The sequence below is a fragment of the Poecile atricapillus genome, chromosome Z, assembly GCF_030490865.1.
Source record: "Poecile atricapillus isolate bPoeAtr1 chromosome Z, bPoeAtr1.hap1, whole genome shotgun sequence".
In the NCBI taxonomy this organism is placed as follows: domain Eukaryota; kingdom Metazoa; phylum Chordata; class Aves; order Passeriformes; family Paridae; genus Poecile; species Poecile atricapillus.
In genome coordinates, this window is record NC_081289.1 from 108,204,332 (window position 1) to 108,221,584 (window position 17,253).

Sequence of the window (17,253 nt, forward strand, 5' to 3'; positions counted from 1 at the left end):
ATGGATAATCAAGTAACTGGACACAGCAACAAGGTCACTTTGCTTTGGTCTGTCTTTTAATCAGCTTAATTTTTCAACCTAGTTATTATGGGTTTTTGTTTCTGCCCTCTTTGCACTCTTTGATCTCGCAGACTGAAGGAGAATGTACTTCAGGAGCCATGAAGCTGTCTTCCCATTTGCACATTTAAAGCAAAAGGCAGCTTAAATCTGGCCAAGTGAAGTATGTCACAACCTCCCAGTTAAAAGTCTGATTTTCTGTATTACTAACCTGTCATTAACCCTGCGAGACAGAGTTTAGTAAGAACTGACTCTTAAATGCAGCACACTACACATGTTGGACATCCAATGTTCCTTCTCCTAACACTAATAAGGAAAACTTTCTTGGACTCCCCTCTTAGGATGTGTGTTGGTGAAAACAGATGGAAGCAGAATGCAGATGCAAGTACGACCAATAACCCTGTTGTGAAGATGATGAAAAAACTTCACTTAGTGAAGGAAGTGACTACATCTACAGCTGTACTAAAAAAGTTGGAACTTGTTCTTGTTAAGACAAAGCTGAAATTAGGTTTTCTGTGAAGAACTGAGGAAGTTAACAGCTGTAATTCCAAATAATTCCAAACAAAACCAGGAATCCAACCAGTAGTTGTGTAAGTAACAGCTGGCGACAGACCATGCCTCCTGCACAGCATAGAATATACTCTGGCTTGGGCAAGTAGTGACAGTTATCAAGCCATGGTACTCATCCATTGTCGTCAGGATAATGCCATGTCCTGGTACATACCAGTTTCTAAATGCTGACATTGCAGTGACTTTTAGAAAGCCCTTTAAAATCATTAGACCTAATTCTGCTTGTGATTATGTTACTTTAAGTTCAGAGGTGCTGCACTGTCTTCAAGGAAGCTACTTTGGATTTACATCTCTCAGGCTGGCCTATTATTTCTGGTATTGTTTCCAGTTGCATGAAATCATCTGTGCACGTCCTCCAGGATTGCTGGAACCCTCTGTCCTCCCCAGCACTACACATGATGCAATGAGCCTCTGACGGAGGAGGAAAGCCGAGAAGTCCATGTAGGGAAGCAGATAATTTCCTTTTGAGCAATGGATGCAAAAATAGCAGCTAATAAAAAGCCTTCAAACTGTGCCTTCAAACTGTGACAATTCAATACACACACCTACGAGAATGCCTTGACAAGCTGCTTGACTTCCCAGTAACTCTTTCTTGTTTTCTTTAGTGCAGCCTCCTCCAAACTCCCACACACAGGTATTCATCTCTGTAGTGACAGCTGAGGCCTGCAGGTGTTTGCTGCTATTGCCCTTTCAGAATAGACAGACACTTGTTCCTCACCGTAAACATTTGTATCATGGTGTTTGCCTGGCTAGTTACAGCCCAAATAATGATAAACCAGCCTTTTCTTTTTTTAGGCCCTTGCTGTCATGCATTAATTCTCTTTGCAAATAGGCATTAGGTAGTGGAAATAGCTTAAGCAAGATCACTCTCTGGTGATTATTTCACTAGCCTTATCTTTTGGAAAATATTTCATAGAGTGTCACCAGAAAAGTAATCATGCAATTTCCAGAAATATGGACTCTACAGCATTAAATTCATATATGAAGGGAGGGTATGTCTAGTGGGCAAGATGCTTTTTCACTCCTTTAATTTTAATGTTATTTCACTGTTCTTCAAACTGCGACTTTGGTCTTGTTAAGGAACAGCAAAAATCGGATTAAGAATTGTTTGTTAAAGACTTTTAACACTAACAGGTGTCAAAATGGTTTCTCAAAAGGGTTGTTAACCTTTTTTATGTAGCAAGAAGGTCCAAATTCCATGTATTTTTAAATATTTTATTTAATTTGCCTGGAATGGCAAATTGTGTAACCATTTCTGGAGGTCTGGGAGGTTAAGGAGTTTAATAACTTCTCCTGTCCTAACTGAAAGTGCATGGGAACTCTATTTTTTAAAAGGACAGACATCCCAGAATACTTAATGTTAGCATTAAATAAAAATTATCAAGGAAACATTAGGAAACAAAGCTACAGAAATCTAGGAAGCTTCCTTACAAACCTTTCTCACTCTATCAGCTGTTTACTTTTTGGTACCCTGGTTCTATTTTTTTAGTTCTTTTTCACTGATTCAGACAAGACCTGAATTCTAATTTAAAAAACCAAAACAAAACAACCCAGCCCTCAAAGAAGCCAAAAAAATAAAAGAGAAACAACAGTCTTTCTCAACCACTGGAGGTACAAAATGTGCCAGTATGAATTGCAAAGTCATTCACTGAGGGACTGAAACCCAAAACTTAGGGGAAAAAAAAGGGATGTTCTTCATTTGCAGGGAGTAGAAGATGAGAGTGGCCCAGGGCATTGTCTGACAATACAGTTAACATGTGCCAATGACACAGGCTGTGTGAGTTTAGATGTACTATGCAGCACATTTTCATTAGGGACTGGGAGGTACCTCTAATCCAAGAAAGGGAAAAATCTGACTTGAAAAATACCACTCACAGTTCTAGCAATGTCTGTACCAGAAAGAGATACAAATAGTGGGTTTTTGCACAGTGAAAATCATTGGAGAAAGCTAGTGAGGGAGAAAAAAATGAAGACACTTTTTTCTCTGACAGTGGGCCTTTTTTAACCCTCTAAAACAGTCTGATAGGGGACAGGAGTAGTTTCTCTAAATACAATTGATATTTAAAGGCTGGAAAGAGAGTAGAATTATGTGATTCAGTAGGTGTCTATTGCTCATGAGTTAATTCAGGTTGCTGGATTTTAAAAAAATTTTAAAAAATACAGCTGTTAGGACAGAGAAGCTGTTGTGTAGCCTTCTGGATAAAGCACTGGCAGCACAGGATTCTACTTATTTGCAGCGTCCACTTTGAGAGAAGGGGCTGTGTGACAGTACAGGAGTGATTCAGGAGTTAGAATTCCAGGCTTTAGAAAGCCTGCTGCTATCCAGGTCTGTATCTGAGAGGTATTTGAGAAGAAGCCTGTCAACATTTTGCAGGCTGCATCTTATTAACTTTTTCAACTAAAGTTTTTTTCAGGACTTGTCTATTTGTTTTTCCTCTTGTGGTATTATTTGATTCTGGATCATCTTTGGTTCCCACACTGCTCTAAGGTGCTGAGGACAGGCAACATGGCCAGATGTGCTCTGAGAGGGATCACCAAATGCAAGTTATGCCACAGACTGGTGCAGCTGGCTTGGGCCTACATAGCTTTTTCCGGTTCACCAGTTCAGAAGATGATTTTCACAGAAATGTCTGATGGGGATTGCTGTCACATCTTGCTGTGTGTCAGGTGTGACTGACTACCTAAGACCTCTCAGGAATTTTTGCCAAATATAGTTTCTCTTTAAGTGCTTAGGACACTTTTGAAATCTTCTCTTTTTCCCTGGCAGACTAGAATTTTTATAGGGCTTTGTGTCTTAAAAAGAAGGAGCTAAAGTACTAGTGAGTGTTTTACTGGCAGCATGATGAGGGAGCGGGTTCTTGTTGCTCCTACCCTTAACACCTATTGCGTGGCTTCCTTCAAGAGTAAAAGAGGCTCAGTAACCTGTGTCTCTTCTTACAATCTGACATGCTATGCTCTCTTTAAATAGCAAAATGGTACAAAACGCGGAGAAGATTTTAAAGAGAAATGGAGTCAGTGAAATTTATACTGAAACACATCCTCTTAGTCTTCTGATGAATCTGTGCCAGACGTGAAGGAAACTAGTTTGTGAACCTCTCTTAGGTTCAGAGGCAAGCTGGGCCTAAAGGAAGACAGAAACCTCACTAGGCCCAGTCTTTTGACAGAGTTTTGAGTGATTTGTGCAAGCTGAGAAAAGGAGTCCATATTTTCTCTGCTGTTCTTGTGCTGTTACATAAAGGCAAGTAGGTTATACAATAGCTAAACAGGGATTACAAAACTGAGCTCCATAAATCTAAATAAGAAACAGAATGTCTATCCTTCACTGGACAAACAAAACTGGGGAAGGATGAAACTCTGGTCCTAATGAAGTTAATGGGAAAACTCTTGCTTAGTCTGGTGAGATCACAGTTTTATCCAAAACCTTGGCTCAAGCCTGTAGTTGGCTGACCAGACTGCATATTTAAAGTATATCTGTGTTAAGTTTTTCCAAGTACTGGGATAAGATGACTTCTACATTTTTTTTCAAGCTTTTTGCTTATAATTAAGAAATTAATTTATTTTAAGACCAAGTACTAGGCGATCACTTGCAAACCTGAACTGGAAACCTAAAAAGACTCTGATGTGTTACCTCTGAATGCAAGGAAAAAGTAACAACAAAATAGCTTTTCCCAGGCTTCAGTGTCAACACTTAAAAGCACTGAAAGCTACTTTAAAGCATTACCTGGGTATCTTAGAGTAAGATAGGAAATTCTGACCTGCGGGCATAGGAAATCAAACAACAGACCCCAGACATCAACAAAATAAATAAAACCCCCTAATAAACTTGAGACCTAAGCTCTGTAAGTAAATAACTTTGTAAAAGGATCTTTTGTGCTAAAAGGATGGCAGTGTAGCAGTGTTGCTGGAGCTGTTTGGCTCACAGACCAAACCAATTACTTGACAGTTGTTTAACTTTGGCCTGGGGTGTAGAGCACTTTTGGGAAGAAAAGCCTTCATAGTTTCTTCATGTCCCCAGGCTAATCTGGTCTGACTATCAAAACCTATTGATGTTACACCGGATGCTAGCATGTACATCTGGACTTCTCCCACCTACAAGACTCCTCCTGCATGATGAAAAAGAGAAAAAAAATTAAGGGGGAGAAAAGGAAAGCTTTTCAGGGCCACACATCACATGTATTCCCAGTCCAAAGGTTACTTCTCTCCCCCTCTTCCCTGAAGCATCTCTTAACAGCTGAGCTGATTCGATGCAGAATGTCATTAACAATCTAACAGTGCACAATGACTTGGGATCATCCTTATCTTACAGAAGCAATCTATAAATAATCATCTTGGGCAAATCTAACATCATGACTGAGTGGCAGGCTCCAAAAAAACCACAATCCCTGTGTATTGTGTTCATCATCAAATGATGAACTATATTTTGCAGAACTTTTTGGAATTGTTTAAGTCTCTCCAATGAGCACCAGATAAAGCTGTCAGGGTTGGGGACGATTTGCTCCTCTCTGAGTGATTAAGCCTGAACGGTTAAAAAGACTTAGCCTGCTATAAGCAATTAGGTATGGTATGTCACTGCCATTCCAGTGTTATCACTGACTTAGGCCTGTCAAGGATGCAATTCTCCTGGCAGCCATCTGGGAATTCATCATTGCCTTGATTTTTTCATGACCATCTTCTGACCAGCCCACAGATATCCCAGAAAGGGCAGGCCAAAACTTCAGAGGCTTCCAACTATTATCAAGTATGAAATATGATGGCATGGCAGGCTGTGGCTCTGTCCCTCCTCTGCACTAATTAGAAACTAATTAGAAACCAGCTGGACCACGAGGCTCCAAAGAAATTAACCTTCTTGCTTTTATTACTGTGTAGAAAAAGCAACTTCCCAGCTTGATGTTTCCATCACTCCGCATGCTTACACCACCAGTTTGGATGGGGCCATTCTATTTTACATTGTCCCTTTTGATACTTGTTTACCTCTTTCTCTCTTCATTCACATTTCTGTCTTTCAGAACACCTTTCTAACACCTCTCTACTCCTGCCTTTCCCGCCTTACTTGTTCCCTCTCTCACATCAATGATTGCGCTATCTTCACACTACTGCCTCTTTCTTCCACTTTGTTACACCCTGGACCTCACAGAAGCCCTCCTATGCCTTCAAAAATAAGTGAAGATAAGGGAGAGAAGAAGGAAAGAAGAGAGCGATTCTGTATGAAGGACAGTGGGAAGTACAAAGTACCCCTTAAATGAGATCCTTTGAGAGGTGCCGAAGGACTATTCTGGTTACCCAGAATTTCCTGAACTCCAGCTTTTTCAAGGTCATTGGTGTTCTAAATTTGTGTTACAGTGGGTAGGAAGCTTTGCTTGAGTACCCATGTGTAAGACTTGAGGATTAAACCCAGAGGTATGTGAGCAGGTACACTGATGCCAGAGTCTGTGCACCATCACATGCCCGAGCCAGGCCTCAGTTGTCTCCAGGAAAGCCATATGACTACTGAGCTTCTACCCCCTTTTGCAGGTAGTTTTTATGCAGCAGGGGGAGTTACTATTTTTTTTCCAAAAATAAGCAAAGGGTATGTTCAAAAATGTTGCCTCTGACTGTAACAACCTTTGGAAACACGTACTGTTTTGCATATACATTCGTTCTTAAATGTAACGACTAACACAATAAACACTGAGGTATGGAACAGAGATATGACTTCAGTCCCAATAAGTGGTGCAAAGATGCAATACGCAAAATCAGATGCAAAATCCAGAAACCTCAGCCTCTGCTCACTGCTGTCCTTTAAACCACAGAGGAAGTTATTACCATCATGTATATTTTTTTCAAGCTCTGAAGTGGAGTCGTGCTTATTAGACATTGAGCAAATAATTCAAAGTCCCAGTTTCCAAAATAACAATATATAAGAGGAATTCGGATCGTATGTTTACTAAATACTAGGTTTGTCTTCGAAAGGAAAGAAAATTAAGAGGGGAGGCTGTTACTTATGAGCTTTCAAGTGAGTCAGTGTTCAACAATTTTCAAATGCGTAGCTTCCTCTATCCTGTCTACCCAGCCTCAACCACATGTAGAGGCAATCTCTTTCCAGGCATCCCACCAACACTGATGGTGAGGTGACGCTTTCCTTTATTAAGACAATCCAAACTGAGTGGCTAAGAAAGTAATAGCGAAGAAGGAATAAGAAATAAGGACTACAGAGGCAGATACAAAACGTGCTTAAAGAGGATGAGTTTACCTTACAGGATAAACTCTAGGGTTTGTAAATTATCAGTTTGGTCATGGCTTGCCTTCCCCAAGACATAAACACTTGACAGGTTCAGTTTCAATCATGAAACTGAAATCTGATAGCAAACAGCAAACGGTGTCAACTCCATAACTTACCACATAGCACAAAGACTATGTCAACAACATCATTAATATACACAGTTTGTTTATCCCAGCAATCTTAGAAGGTCTTTGCAAAATTCAGTATACCACTTTATGGCAACCAAGCTCAGGGAAAACAGTCAGAATGAAAAAGAGCAATGGGCTACTCTTACCCTCTGCAAAACATTCAGAAGTTTCATTCATTCATCATGAATCCTCTTCAACATTAAGAAGGAGGACTAAAGACCTGGCTTATGGCAGGAAAAGCTTTCAGGTGCTGAGTATACAACAACTTCTCACCTAATCTCTTCTTGAGTAAAATAACTGGTCATGTCTGCTGTCCAGTACTTATGTTTTCTCCAGTTAACTGTCACATTATACAAGTGCTCCCCAAAGTTACCATTTCCATTTTTCTTAGCAATATTTAAGAACATATTTTAATAGCTTCAAAGTGTTGGGACAAATTTTCTTCCTTTTCATCTGCTGCGTCTTGACTCATGCCAAGCAAACATGCAAAATTTTCATCGTGAGAAAAAGACCTTTCTGTGATTTAGAATCTAAACCAAACATATACAAACAACAAAACACGACAAACTATTCTGAATAACTCTCCACATTTACAAAAACCTTTTAATTCAGAACCAGGCTCTCCATATGCTAGGCTCTAAATTACCTGACAGACAGATGGTCAAGTGTAAAAGCAGAATCAGTCACAGCAAAGTGGTAAGAAGACTGAACAAGACCTAGGTTTTTACTTATTACAGCAGTTCACTTACCCGATAGTAGTCTGTGCTGTACACATCTCTAGACATCCCAAAATCCCCAATCTTCACCAGCAGGTTTTCACCAACCAGACAATTCCGGGTAGCAAGATCCCGATGCACGAAGTGCTGCGATGCCAGGTAAACCATACCAGAAGCAATCTGCTGGGCAATGTGAAGCATCTGGGATTGGGTCAGCTCAGCAGGACGGTTGCCTTCTGCCATCAGTCCTGCATCAGGTCCATGTGCCCTGCACCAAAACACAATCTGAGAAACTGATAGGCCACTTGTAAGATAGAGAAGTGAAAGGCATTAATGAGTGTCAGCCCACACAACTCCATCAAAAGTGCTATAAATTACTTATTGAAATAGGGATTGTTTTCTTTTGTCTCAGCTTTTTTCATTTACTGTCTTTCTTCATTGGTGAAAGATTGGTGTTCTGAAGAGTATTACAAACTGGATATATATTACTCAAGGAAATAAGGCATATGTGTTCACAATAGTACCCATCTGTCAGAAAGCATCACTTTTCTCCTGTTCCATTCTAGTAATTTTTCTGGAGAAAGGCTGACAAACAAACCTGCTTGGGAACCAAGGGAAAGTCTTATCACTTTGTAAGACTGAAAAACAATTGAGGGAAAGGCGATGAAGTGGCATGCACAGCATCACTTTTCCTGTGACTGGCATTCCTTCATTTCTACAGGGATACAGGCCATTGACCCTTCCATCTTTTCTTAAACAAGAAAGAGCTAACTTCCTTCTCCATTTGAGAAACAAGGGCAGAAATTTGAAATTTATACTTCTGATTTCCTATCCAAATGCACAGCAGGAAAGGATTTTTGCTTATTTCATCACCAAGGGTGAGTCCTGCCTGAGACTGGAATTATTTACAATAGGAAGAGGACACAAAACACACACTATTTGGAAAAACAAAATAGCTTCAGAAATATGAGTTTTTCAAGACCTAGCAAGTCCCTAAGTCCTTAAGAAGTGCTTAATATGCACTTCATCAAAACCAGAGATATTTTGCATTAGGAAAACTCAGTGTAGTACTGGGACACATGAGCTTTACCCATCTTAACTATGTGAGTTCTGGTATGCCTTTACATCCTAGGATCTTGAAGATACAGATACATAAACAGTCATATTAACAATGTTTTACAGGAAGAACTACTAGCTAATCCTTATCCAATCAATGAGGTAATCTGGCAATCATTCCTCATTTGATACATATTACAATGTTCTAAATATAGTTTTCCATCCATTCTATTTTTCTGTGTTTTCAGAAGCCCCTTTTTTTTTTTTCCATTCCTGAAAAGTATTCTTTCAAAGAGATCCCCTCTTCTCTTCCCTCCTCAACAGAGGTGAGGCCTTAATTTTTCTCAAGGGTAAGGGCACAGGAGTTTGGAAAAGAGTTCCAAATTAATCAAAATCTTTGAGACCAAATCTGACACTACCAATTAGAAATATGATATTAAAATTGCCCCAAGGGAAGAATTTCATGAGCAAAGTGACAGACATGAGAAAGAAACAAAGGAGGGTGTGTAGCATTGATGGGACTGTATCTAGTACCAGGCAAAGCAGCTTTCTGCCACAGGGTATGTACAGGCTGCTGTTCATCTGGACTAGTTTGATGGGGATAGGAATAAATGGAAAGATATGAAATCTCCAACTAAAAGTCACAAGCAAATTCCTATTGAAAAATAGTGTACCTTTATCATGCATAGATTTTTTTTTAATAAGTGCTCTCAGACATGAACCTCTGAGCTTCTAAATTAGAGAACTTTTCATCTTTTGCTAGTGTCCCTGAGGACATGGTCTGTATCTAATGGAATCTGTAGATTATTCTTAACATTCCACCCAGCTTGCTTGTCTGCTTCGTGCTGGCCATAAATGAGGTGATCTTCAGTGTCTGCGAAAGCCAGGGACTTTGACAGATATTCTCTGCAGCCACATCGTCCTCTAGTCCACAGACCAAGCACTGGGCAGGCACAGGTTTGAGGCTTTAGTCCTAGATCCAAACAGCCTTTGGCTGCATGCAGGCAGCCAGGCTCATTTGGGTTAAATTTTCAGATCAATTTTTCCCCAACTGCCTTTGGTGGCGCTGCAGGGTAAGAAATATGGAACAGCCCACTTTATGAACCTCTGGTCTGCGGCACAAGCTGCAGAAAATGTGAGAGGAATGACAAATTGGAGCTTAGGTTTAACAGCTTGTCCCAGCATAATCATTTTATGTTCTAAAGACAAGGGCTGATTAATAGTTTTTTTAAACGTGAAGGCATTAAAGTAAGAAATATACTGTCTGCTAAAATACTTTTCTGTACAATAACTCAAAATCAGAGTTACAGCATAAGAAAAGGCCAATCAAAAAGAATCAAGATGCAAGTATTTCTTATGGAGCAAGAAATTATTTCTCATCAACTGAGAATCTGGCTTCTTCTAACAGAAATTCAGTGTTCTGAAAATGTACTAGGGCGGCATCTAGGGAAACTGCAGCTCTCTCCTGATTCATAGAAGAAGACCAAGGAGACAAATGTAAATGCCCTTAATTCTTAAATAAACTTAAATCCTTTGCCAGAGAGACAGTCAGTCTGGGAAGAGTAGTAGTGTTTGCTCTGCATCTCCAGTTCAGATCCCAGTTTCTTCATCAAACCTGCCAACCCTGCCAGTAAGGGAGGATGCCAGTTGATGTCATTTGTGTTATGGTGTGGCTATTTTTTTCAAGAGGCAGTAGAAAGACAGTAAACTCATTTCACATACGCTATAAATGGCAGCATTAGCAACCATAGTAATTTCAGTTATATAGAAAATATGAATCCATTTAACAGGACGTCTCTGTAACAATCTGTTCTAATTGTTTTACAGCTTTGTTAGAGATATCTTTCCAAAAGGGTGGTATCCTTAGCTACCTTTAGCAGGAAAGACCTCTGTATATTGAAATTCCTTTGTGATATCTATTGATAAAATTACACAGTAGACATGGAAAGAATAGTCTTACATTTTTAACATAGAAGCAAATGATATCTCTTAACTGTCAATTTTTATGTCAAAAAGTGCAAGTTAGTAGAAATGGCACATACATGAGGCCTCTGTCCATAACTTCCTGGATCATGGGTTACCTATTATTGTGAACCTTATGTATCATCTATTTATTTATAACTGCTCTACTGCCAAATTTTGATTTCCTATGCACATTCCTGAATAGCTTTATGAAATAAAGCCCTAATCTGGACCCCAAAGTACAGCATTTTCCAACTAGAAGAAGTTTCCATAGCTCACAGTTTTCTTGCTGCAGATTTATAGCAGTCTTTCCAAAACAGTGAGAGGAGAGAAGAGAAAAGGGGTTAGACTTCAGAAGCTCTTTGACACCTACAGATAGCAATAGGTGTTGAGTGGGATCTTCCAAATGTTATCAGAAAGCCTGTAATAAAATCATTCCTACTGTAGGATTTATAACCAAACATTTCAGAATACACTGAAATATACTGGAAACAATATTTCTTTGGTATAAAACTTGATTTTATGGTACTTCCTAACAGGCAAAGAAAGAGAGCCCCACATCCTGGTACAAAACACCAGTAAATTTGTTTTCCTAGGTGTCAGCTTTTTCCAGTGGTAGTTGTTAATTTAACATTAAGTAGCAGTAACACCTACCTTTTCTGCCCCCTTTTGGCTCAGAATCACAATATTTGTTCATGGATTTACCTGAGGAATTTGTTAAGATCTCCATGCTTCATATACTCAAAGACCATGATGAGTGGATCACCCTCAACACAGACACCATAGAATTTGACAATGTGCTCATGTTGCAGGTTAGTTAGCAGTTCTGCCTCACGGTGGAAGTCCTTGCGGGCATTGTCACTGGCATCCTTCAGTGTCTGGTGGAGAAAATGAAAATGTAAGGAAGGACAGATTTTCACAGAAGGTAGGAAACGTGTGGGACAGCCCTGTGAGGGTAAGACAAGGACACAGTACAGCATAGAGGATGGAGGAAGTACTCTCTTAATAGCTCTTTTAGAAATGCAGATGTGATCTTGAAGTGCAGTTAAATAATGGCAGTACAATTTTCATTCTCTTGCCACATGTTATCCCAAACAAACACTTTTCTTGTAAGAGAATGTATGAATACTCATGCTCTCACTGTGACAAGTGTTTTCCAAACACAGAACAAATAAACTGATCTCATCCCAAAAATATACTAGTACACAGCTGGTTTGTATCCCTGAGCATTTAACTCAAGCAACCCCTAGTATCCTGCTGGTATTTACCTTTCCTGTTAGTTCTTTAAAATAAAAATCTTCTTGTTTGAAATACATGGTGGTAATGTGGATGCATTCTTTATGTACTGCTGACATTAGTCCCTGTGGTGTGCTATACATTAGGTAGATTTACATGAGAGTAGGTCCCTGGACCAGAAAAACCTGAGACTTCAGCCAGAAACTTCTTTGAAATTCTGTTAATCTACTCACATGACTAAGATTAGGCAACAATCCAGGTAGGTTGACCTGGAGGTCAAATCCTAAAGTGATAGACACGGAGGAAAGCAGATGCACCGAAAGTGTCACCGGATCAAACAGGAGGCTTAAAAGTTGTATAATGAAATAATATTAATTTAACTGTCACACCTAGGCAGTTTCTGATTTCTCCTTACAAACTACATTTCATGAGCAAGAAAACACTTTCATGCACAAAAAAAAAGCATGTTCAGACACCAATTAAATGAGGAATAATTATAATTGACAATAAACCACTAATAGACTCTGCAGTCAAGAGGTACAGTGGTTGCACTATACTAATTCAAAAAATATTTCTAAAACCACAAGAGAAAGATGGCAAGTTACCAACATTCAAAATTTATTCTTCACAGAAACTGCTGTCTGGGCTCTGTACCTCTAGATTTTAACAACACCTAGGTTTAATACAATGGAAGATAACACACAAAACTAGTGGCTATGTTTTAACTAAAGATGCCTTTTTCCTGGCCATATAGACACTTTACTTTCTACCCTGAATTGATATATAGAGCATAGGACCAACCACACTCACCAGAACAGAAACAGAATAAGCTGATACTGTCCAATTGTTCTGCCAACAAACTGAGGTTTTAGCTGCAGTAGTCATGATTTGTCCAACCCTTTACTCCAGCAGGGACAATTCTGTCCACTTTTCTAGTATTAGATGTATGCATGTGTGAAGAAGAGCCTAGAATATGACTGCTGGAAAAAACATGTGCTTTACTTGTGATACAACAATTCTGGGCCTTGAAAAATGGATAGCTACCATAACAAAATTCATATGGGGGGATAAGGAGTAGGGCAGAATGGATTGCTGTCTTCTGGGTTAAGGGGCTTTTCCCTGTGGGTTTCAGGCTCTGTGGATCCTAGAGGCAAAAGAAATCACTCATGCCTTAGCTGTCCCTTCCCCTGAAGAACGTACCTATGAACCTTAACATGCCTTCAGGCTCAGAATACCTTCTCCACAAGACCTACCAATGGTGAAACAAGGATATTGCCTCATCAAGGCTTCACTAGTCATAATATGTTAGTAATACACAGCTGTAGCATGGGTATCAATTTTGCTTCCCACTCTGGTCTACACACAATCACATCTGAACTGAGTGAGGGCTGAAATGGAAGTGTCTTCCAATACTTTCAGGCTCTGGGATGATGCTTTAACATGATACAGGGATCAAGCCACAGTCAAATGTATGCTATATATTCTGAAAACACAGGTAATAATTATGTTGTCACTTGAGTTTCCTCTGGTGGTTTCATATATGAAGTGATTGGACTGTAATTCTTCTCAACAACAGAATTAGAAAAACAATTAACACAAAACCCATTTTTAAATAATAGCAATCTGGAAAAAAACTGAAAGGGAGAAGCAGAGGCTGATCCTCTTTCCAACAGGCTCTTTCCCTGGAAAGACAGTAAAAATGCTGACAGCTCTGTCCTGTGAGGATGGCATATTGTATATTTGAGAAGATGCTTTTTATCTCACAGAAACAGCAAAATTATCATATGACAGAGCAGTTGCCATGGCAATTCCACATTTTCTGTCAAACAGCAAAATGCAGAAAAGTCTAAAACTCTGGTGAAACTCATGCAGGGTTTCTACTACCATGGGCTGACTAGAATTTCTGTCACCCACCATTGCAAAATCTCCTTTTCATTATTTCATGGAGTGCATAAAACACTGACACAATGACATGAGAGAGTTGGCACAGTCAGGCAAGGAGGAGACTGGAAGGTAAAAAAAATTAATAAGTATGTAGAATTTACATAGAAATTACATCGAGTAATGCATTTAGCTTGCTCTCAGTACAAGAAAAAAAAGAAAAAAACCAAAATAAAACCCTGAGAGCACAAAGAGAGGAAAGACATATTAATTATTATTATCATTACTGACAAGTATGCCAAAGCTCTGCATACAAAGCACTTTCACCAGTCGACAGGAGGTTTTCCCAAGCAGGATCTGAGATTCAATCACATGTGCTTCCCAGCCACTCAGGCCCACAGTTAAAGAGGAGGAACAAGCTTCCTTGGGAAGCAGAGGGGCCCCTGGCTCTTACAGGAGCTCCACATCTGCCAAGTTCATCCTTGTAACAGTTGGACTACCAGCCCACACTTACTCTCCTCCACAGAGTCCTTGCCCAGGTAGCAGCACTGTGTGTGGTCTGTGCTGCCCTGCAGCGAGTGTGAGCCCTGACACCACAGAGATGCCTTCGTGGGTCAGTCAGAGCAACAGCAGGAGGATGGGGCTGCCACCAACATCAGCAGGACTTGGCAGCCAAACTCTCAAGACAGCTATATGACTACTACTACTGCTTTCTACTGTTTCAGCCTTCTCCTACAAAGTAATTGCTACTGCTTCCCATAAACATATGGTATGTCTCCTCAAGAAATGAAGGGGTCATTTCGAGCCTTCTCAGAACTGAACATCTGAAGAATTGGAAACCTTTGATTTTCCTGTGCAGGTGCCATGGAAATGTTCTTGATGTCATACACGCAGCAGTCTGCTAGCTGAGCAAAACCTCGCAGGGGAGCCAGAAGTAGTTGCTAACCTGTGTCTTGTCAGCCTCACCTCCCGCTCTGGACAAGCTACACTAGTGTGAGACTATGCCTGGGGATCCAGTCCTGTGAGGACACAGTACTGACCCAGGCCTGAACAAACATAAGGCCCACAAGAAAACACTATTTTTTCCTTCCTCTACCCTCTGTTCTCTAAAAGTGCCTGCAGCAAATGGTGTCCTGATGTGCTTTGGGGGCAACGCTAGTACAATGCCCAGGTTTTGTCCTATGGAAAATATTTCCAAACACTCTGTGTTGCCCCCAAAAATCAATCAAAACCAATGTAAACAAATTGGCTTTCTCCTCTTTAAAGGACCAAAAGCTCAAGCTCTTTGGTATTTTATGCTAGGCCTGATCTTTTTTATCTTCCCAGATTTTTCTGGGCCTCCTAGCTCCTAAATAATTTGCTGCAGCAACATCAGCATTTTGGATACCAGCTGGCTGATAAGAAGGGAACGTGTTGAGTTAGAAGGAGGGATGCTCAGGGCCAGGCACAAGCCATTCAGTTTTTCAGCAACTGGCAGGCACAGGGAGCTGACAGGGACCACTAGCCAATGTGACCCCCATTGTGCAGGTGAGGCTGTGCCTCCTTGCAGCTGGAATCTCCCTGGCAGCACCTTACTCTTCAGCAAGTACCTATTTCCACTGGGTTCACCAAATCTGTTTTATAGTTATAGGTGTGCTCTGTTTTTGCCCATGGAGCTGAAGCTCTCTAAAGACCTTGTTGTGTGTCAGCAGGAGCTGCTTACTGCTGCTGGCATCCAGGTCTGCTCCTCTACGACTAAAACTGCCAAATCCTGTGTTCAGAGACGTAGTCCAGACACAGGAGAGCTCTCTGCACTCCAGCTGAGGCCCCAGCCCTTCACCTCCACTGTGGCTGAGGGATACCTGCTCTCTGTGGCTGGTACCCACAGTGGAAGAGACAAACATCAGGCAATTAACCCCTCAGTTATATGAAGATCAATCCAGTGGCTCAGTTCACAAAAAAATTTGCTCTGTGACAACAGACAAAGTCACATCTTTAAGTGCCAATAACAGAAACATAAAATGGGCATAACCTGTTCCCAGAGGTAGTTCTTCCCAGAGCCGCCTGCAAGATTTTTATTATAAGGACACTATAAAAAGAGGATTTAATGAAAAAGAAAAACCAAACCAAACCAAAACAGTATGACAACTTGCCCAGAAAATGGATAGATTTGTCATCTAGGTCTATGGAGACATATATACCTTTAAAGATTGAGTACTCTTCCATTTGATTTACACTAAGAATGAGCAGCAGAGAGAAAGTGCAGTGCAGCATTTAACAGCAGAAGTGCTGGGTTCCATCTGGACAGGATTTTCAAAGGGAGCAGGTGAATGGAAATACTTTTATTTTTCTATTAAGCAGTTCTCTAAAGTGATAAAGGCCATTTCCATTATAGCTTCACCAAAATACAACCAAAAAATTATTCAGATATAACTTTGTTGTCTCTTATCTCTTGCTTTCTCCTGTCTATGCTATATCTCTTCAGAGCTTATTTTTCTTCTCACCAGTCAACATGACTGAACTACTCCCAAGTATTGAAAAGCCTACTACATTGGCAAACCCAAAACCCCACTATTTTTGATGGAACATTCTACAAGACTATCCCCCTTTCATGCTCTTCCACTGTCAGATTCAAGACTCTATTTCTTGTTACCAAATTAAAAAGATGATCTGCATGATTTTTTTTTACTGTGTGGTTTCATCCAAAATGCACATAGGGTTGCCTAATTGTGACCTGTCAGATAAAATTATTCTCTGGTCACTTGGCACAGCCCAAATTCTGGACATCTATTCCCTCTGCACGTAATGAGATATTTCAAATGCTGGACACTTAGTTTAGCTTTTAGGAGAACACTACAGATGGAGGTAAGAGGTTGTTTTCAGGGAAAGTTTTTGAAATCTGAGAGTGTAGTTTCACCAATACTGTTTTCTAGCTACATCCACAGCTAAGGTCAACAGCTAATCTCAGCTCTTGAATTTTGGAGGACAAGAAGGGCTTCATGCAGAGAAGCAGGCTTGGTCTCCAAGCTACATTAAAGAAAACTACCCACTGACAATTTCAGTTGCAGACTGAAAGAATGGCACAGTCTTGAAACAGAAAAGTGTTCTTTGCCTAGAAATTATAAACGTAACCTATTCAGTTAGCTAGTAAGAGATCATTTTTTAGACACACACACATGCATTTTTAATGACCTAGATATTATTTTTCTATATATTATTTTTTATATTTAATAATGCTTCAGACAGATCATAAAAGATTTTGCCACCTCGTGACGCAATCTGTTTCCTCCCTTTTCCTTATGAGACTCAGGTCTCATAAATTTGTGGATTTGTAATCCACAGCAAGATCAAATACCAAATTACCTTAACACTCCATTAGCCTTGTGAACTCTTCTACAGATATCAGAAC

The 17,253-nt window shown here is 40.1% G+C and overlaps 1 protein-coding gene across 4 annotated transcripts in view; it reads right to left on the bottom strand.

Moving 5' to 3' along the window:
* NTRK2 (neurotrophic receptor tyrosine kinase 2) overlaps positions 1 to 17,253 on the bottom strand; it is a 194,116-nt gene that overhangs the window by 32,486 nt on the left and 144,377 nt on the right. For all 4 annotated transcript variants that reach the window (XM_058827381.1, XM_058827387.1, XM_058827382.1 and 1 more), the window contains 2 exons: positions 11,454 to 11,626; positions 7,764 to 7,998 (listed from right to left, as the gene is read on the bottom strand). In XM_058827381.1, coding sequence (XP_058683364.1) covers positions 7,764 to 7,998; positions 11,454 to 11,626 — 408 coding nt within the window. The remainder of the gene's footprint in view (positions 1 to 7,763; positions 7,999 to 11,453; positions 11,627 to 17,253) is intronic.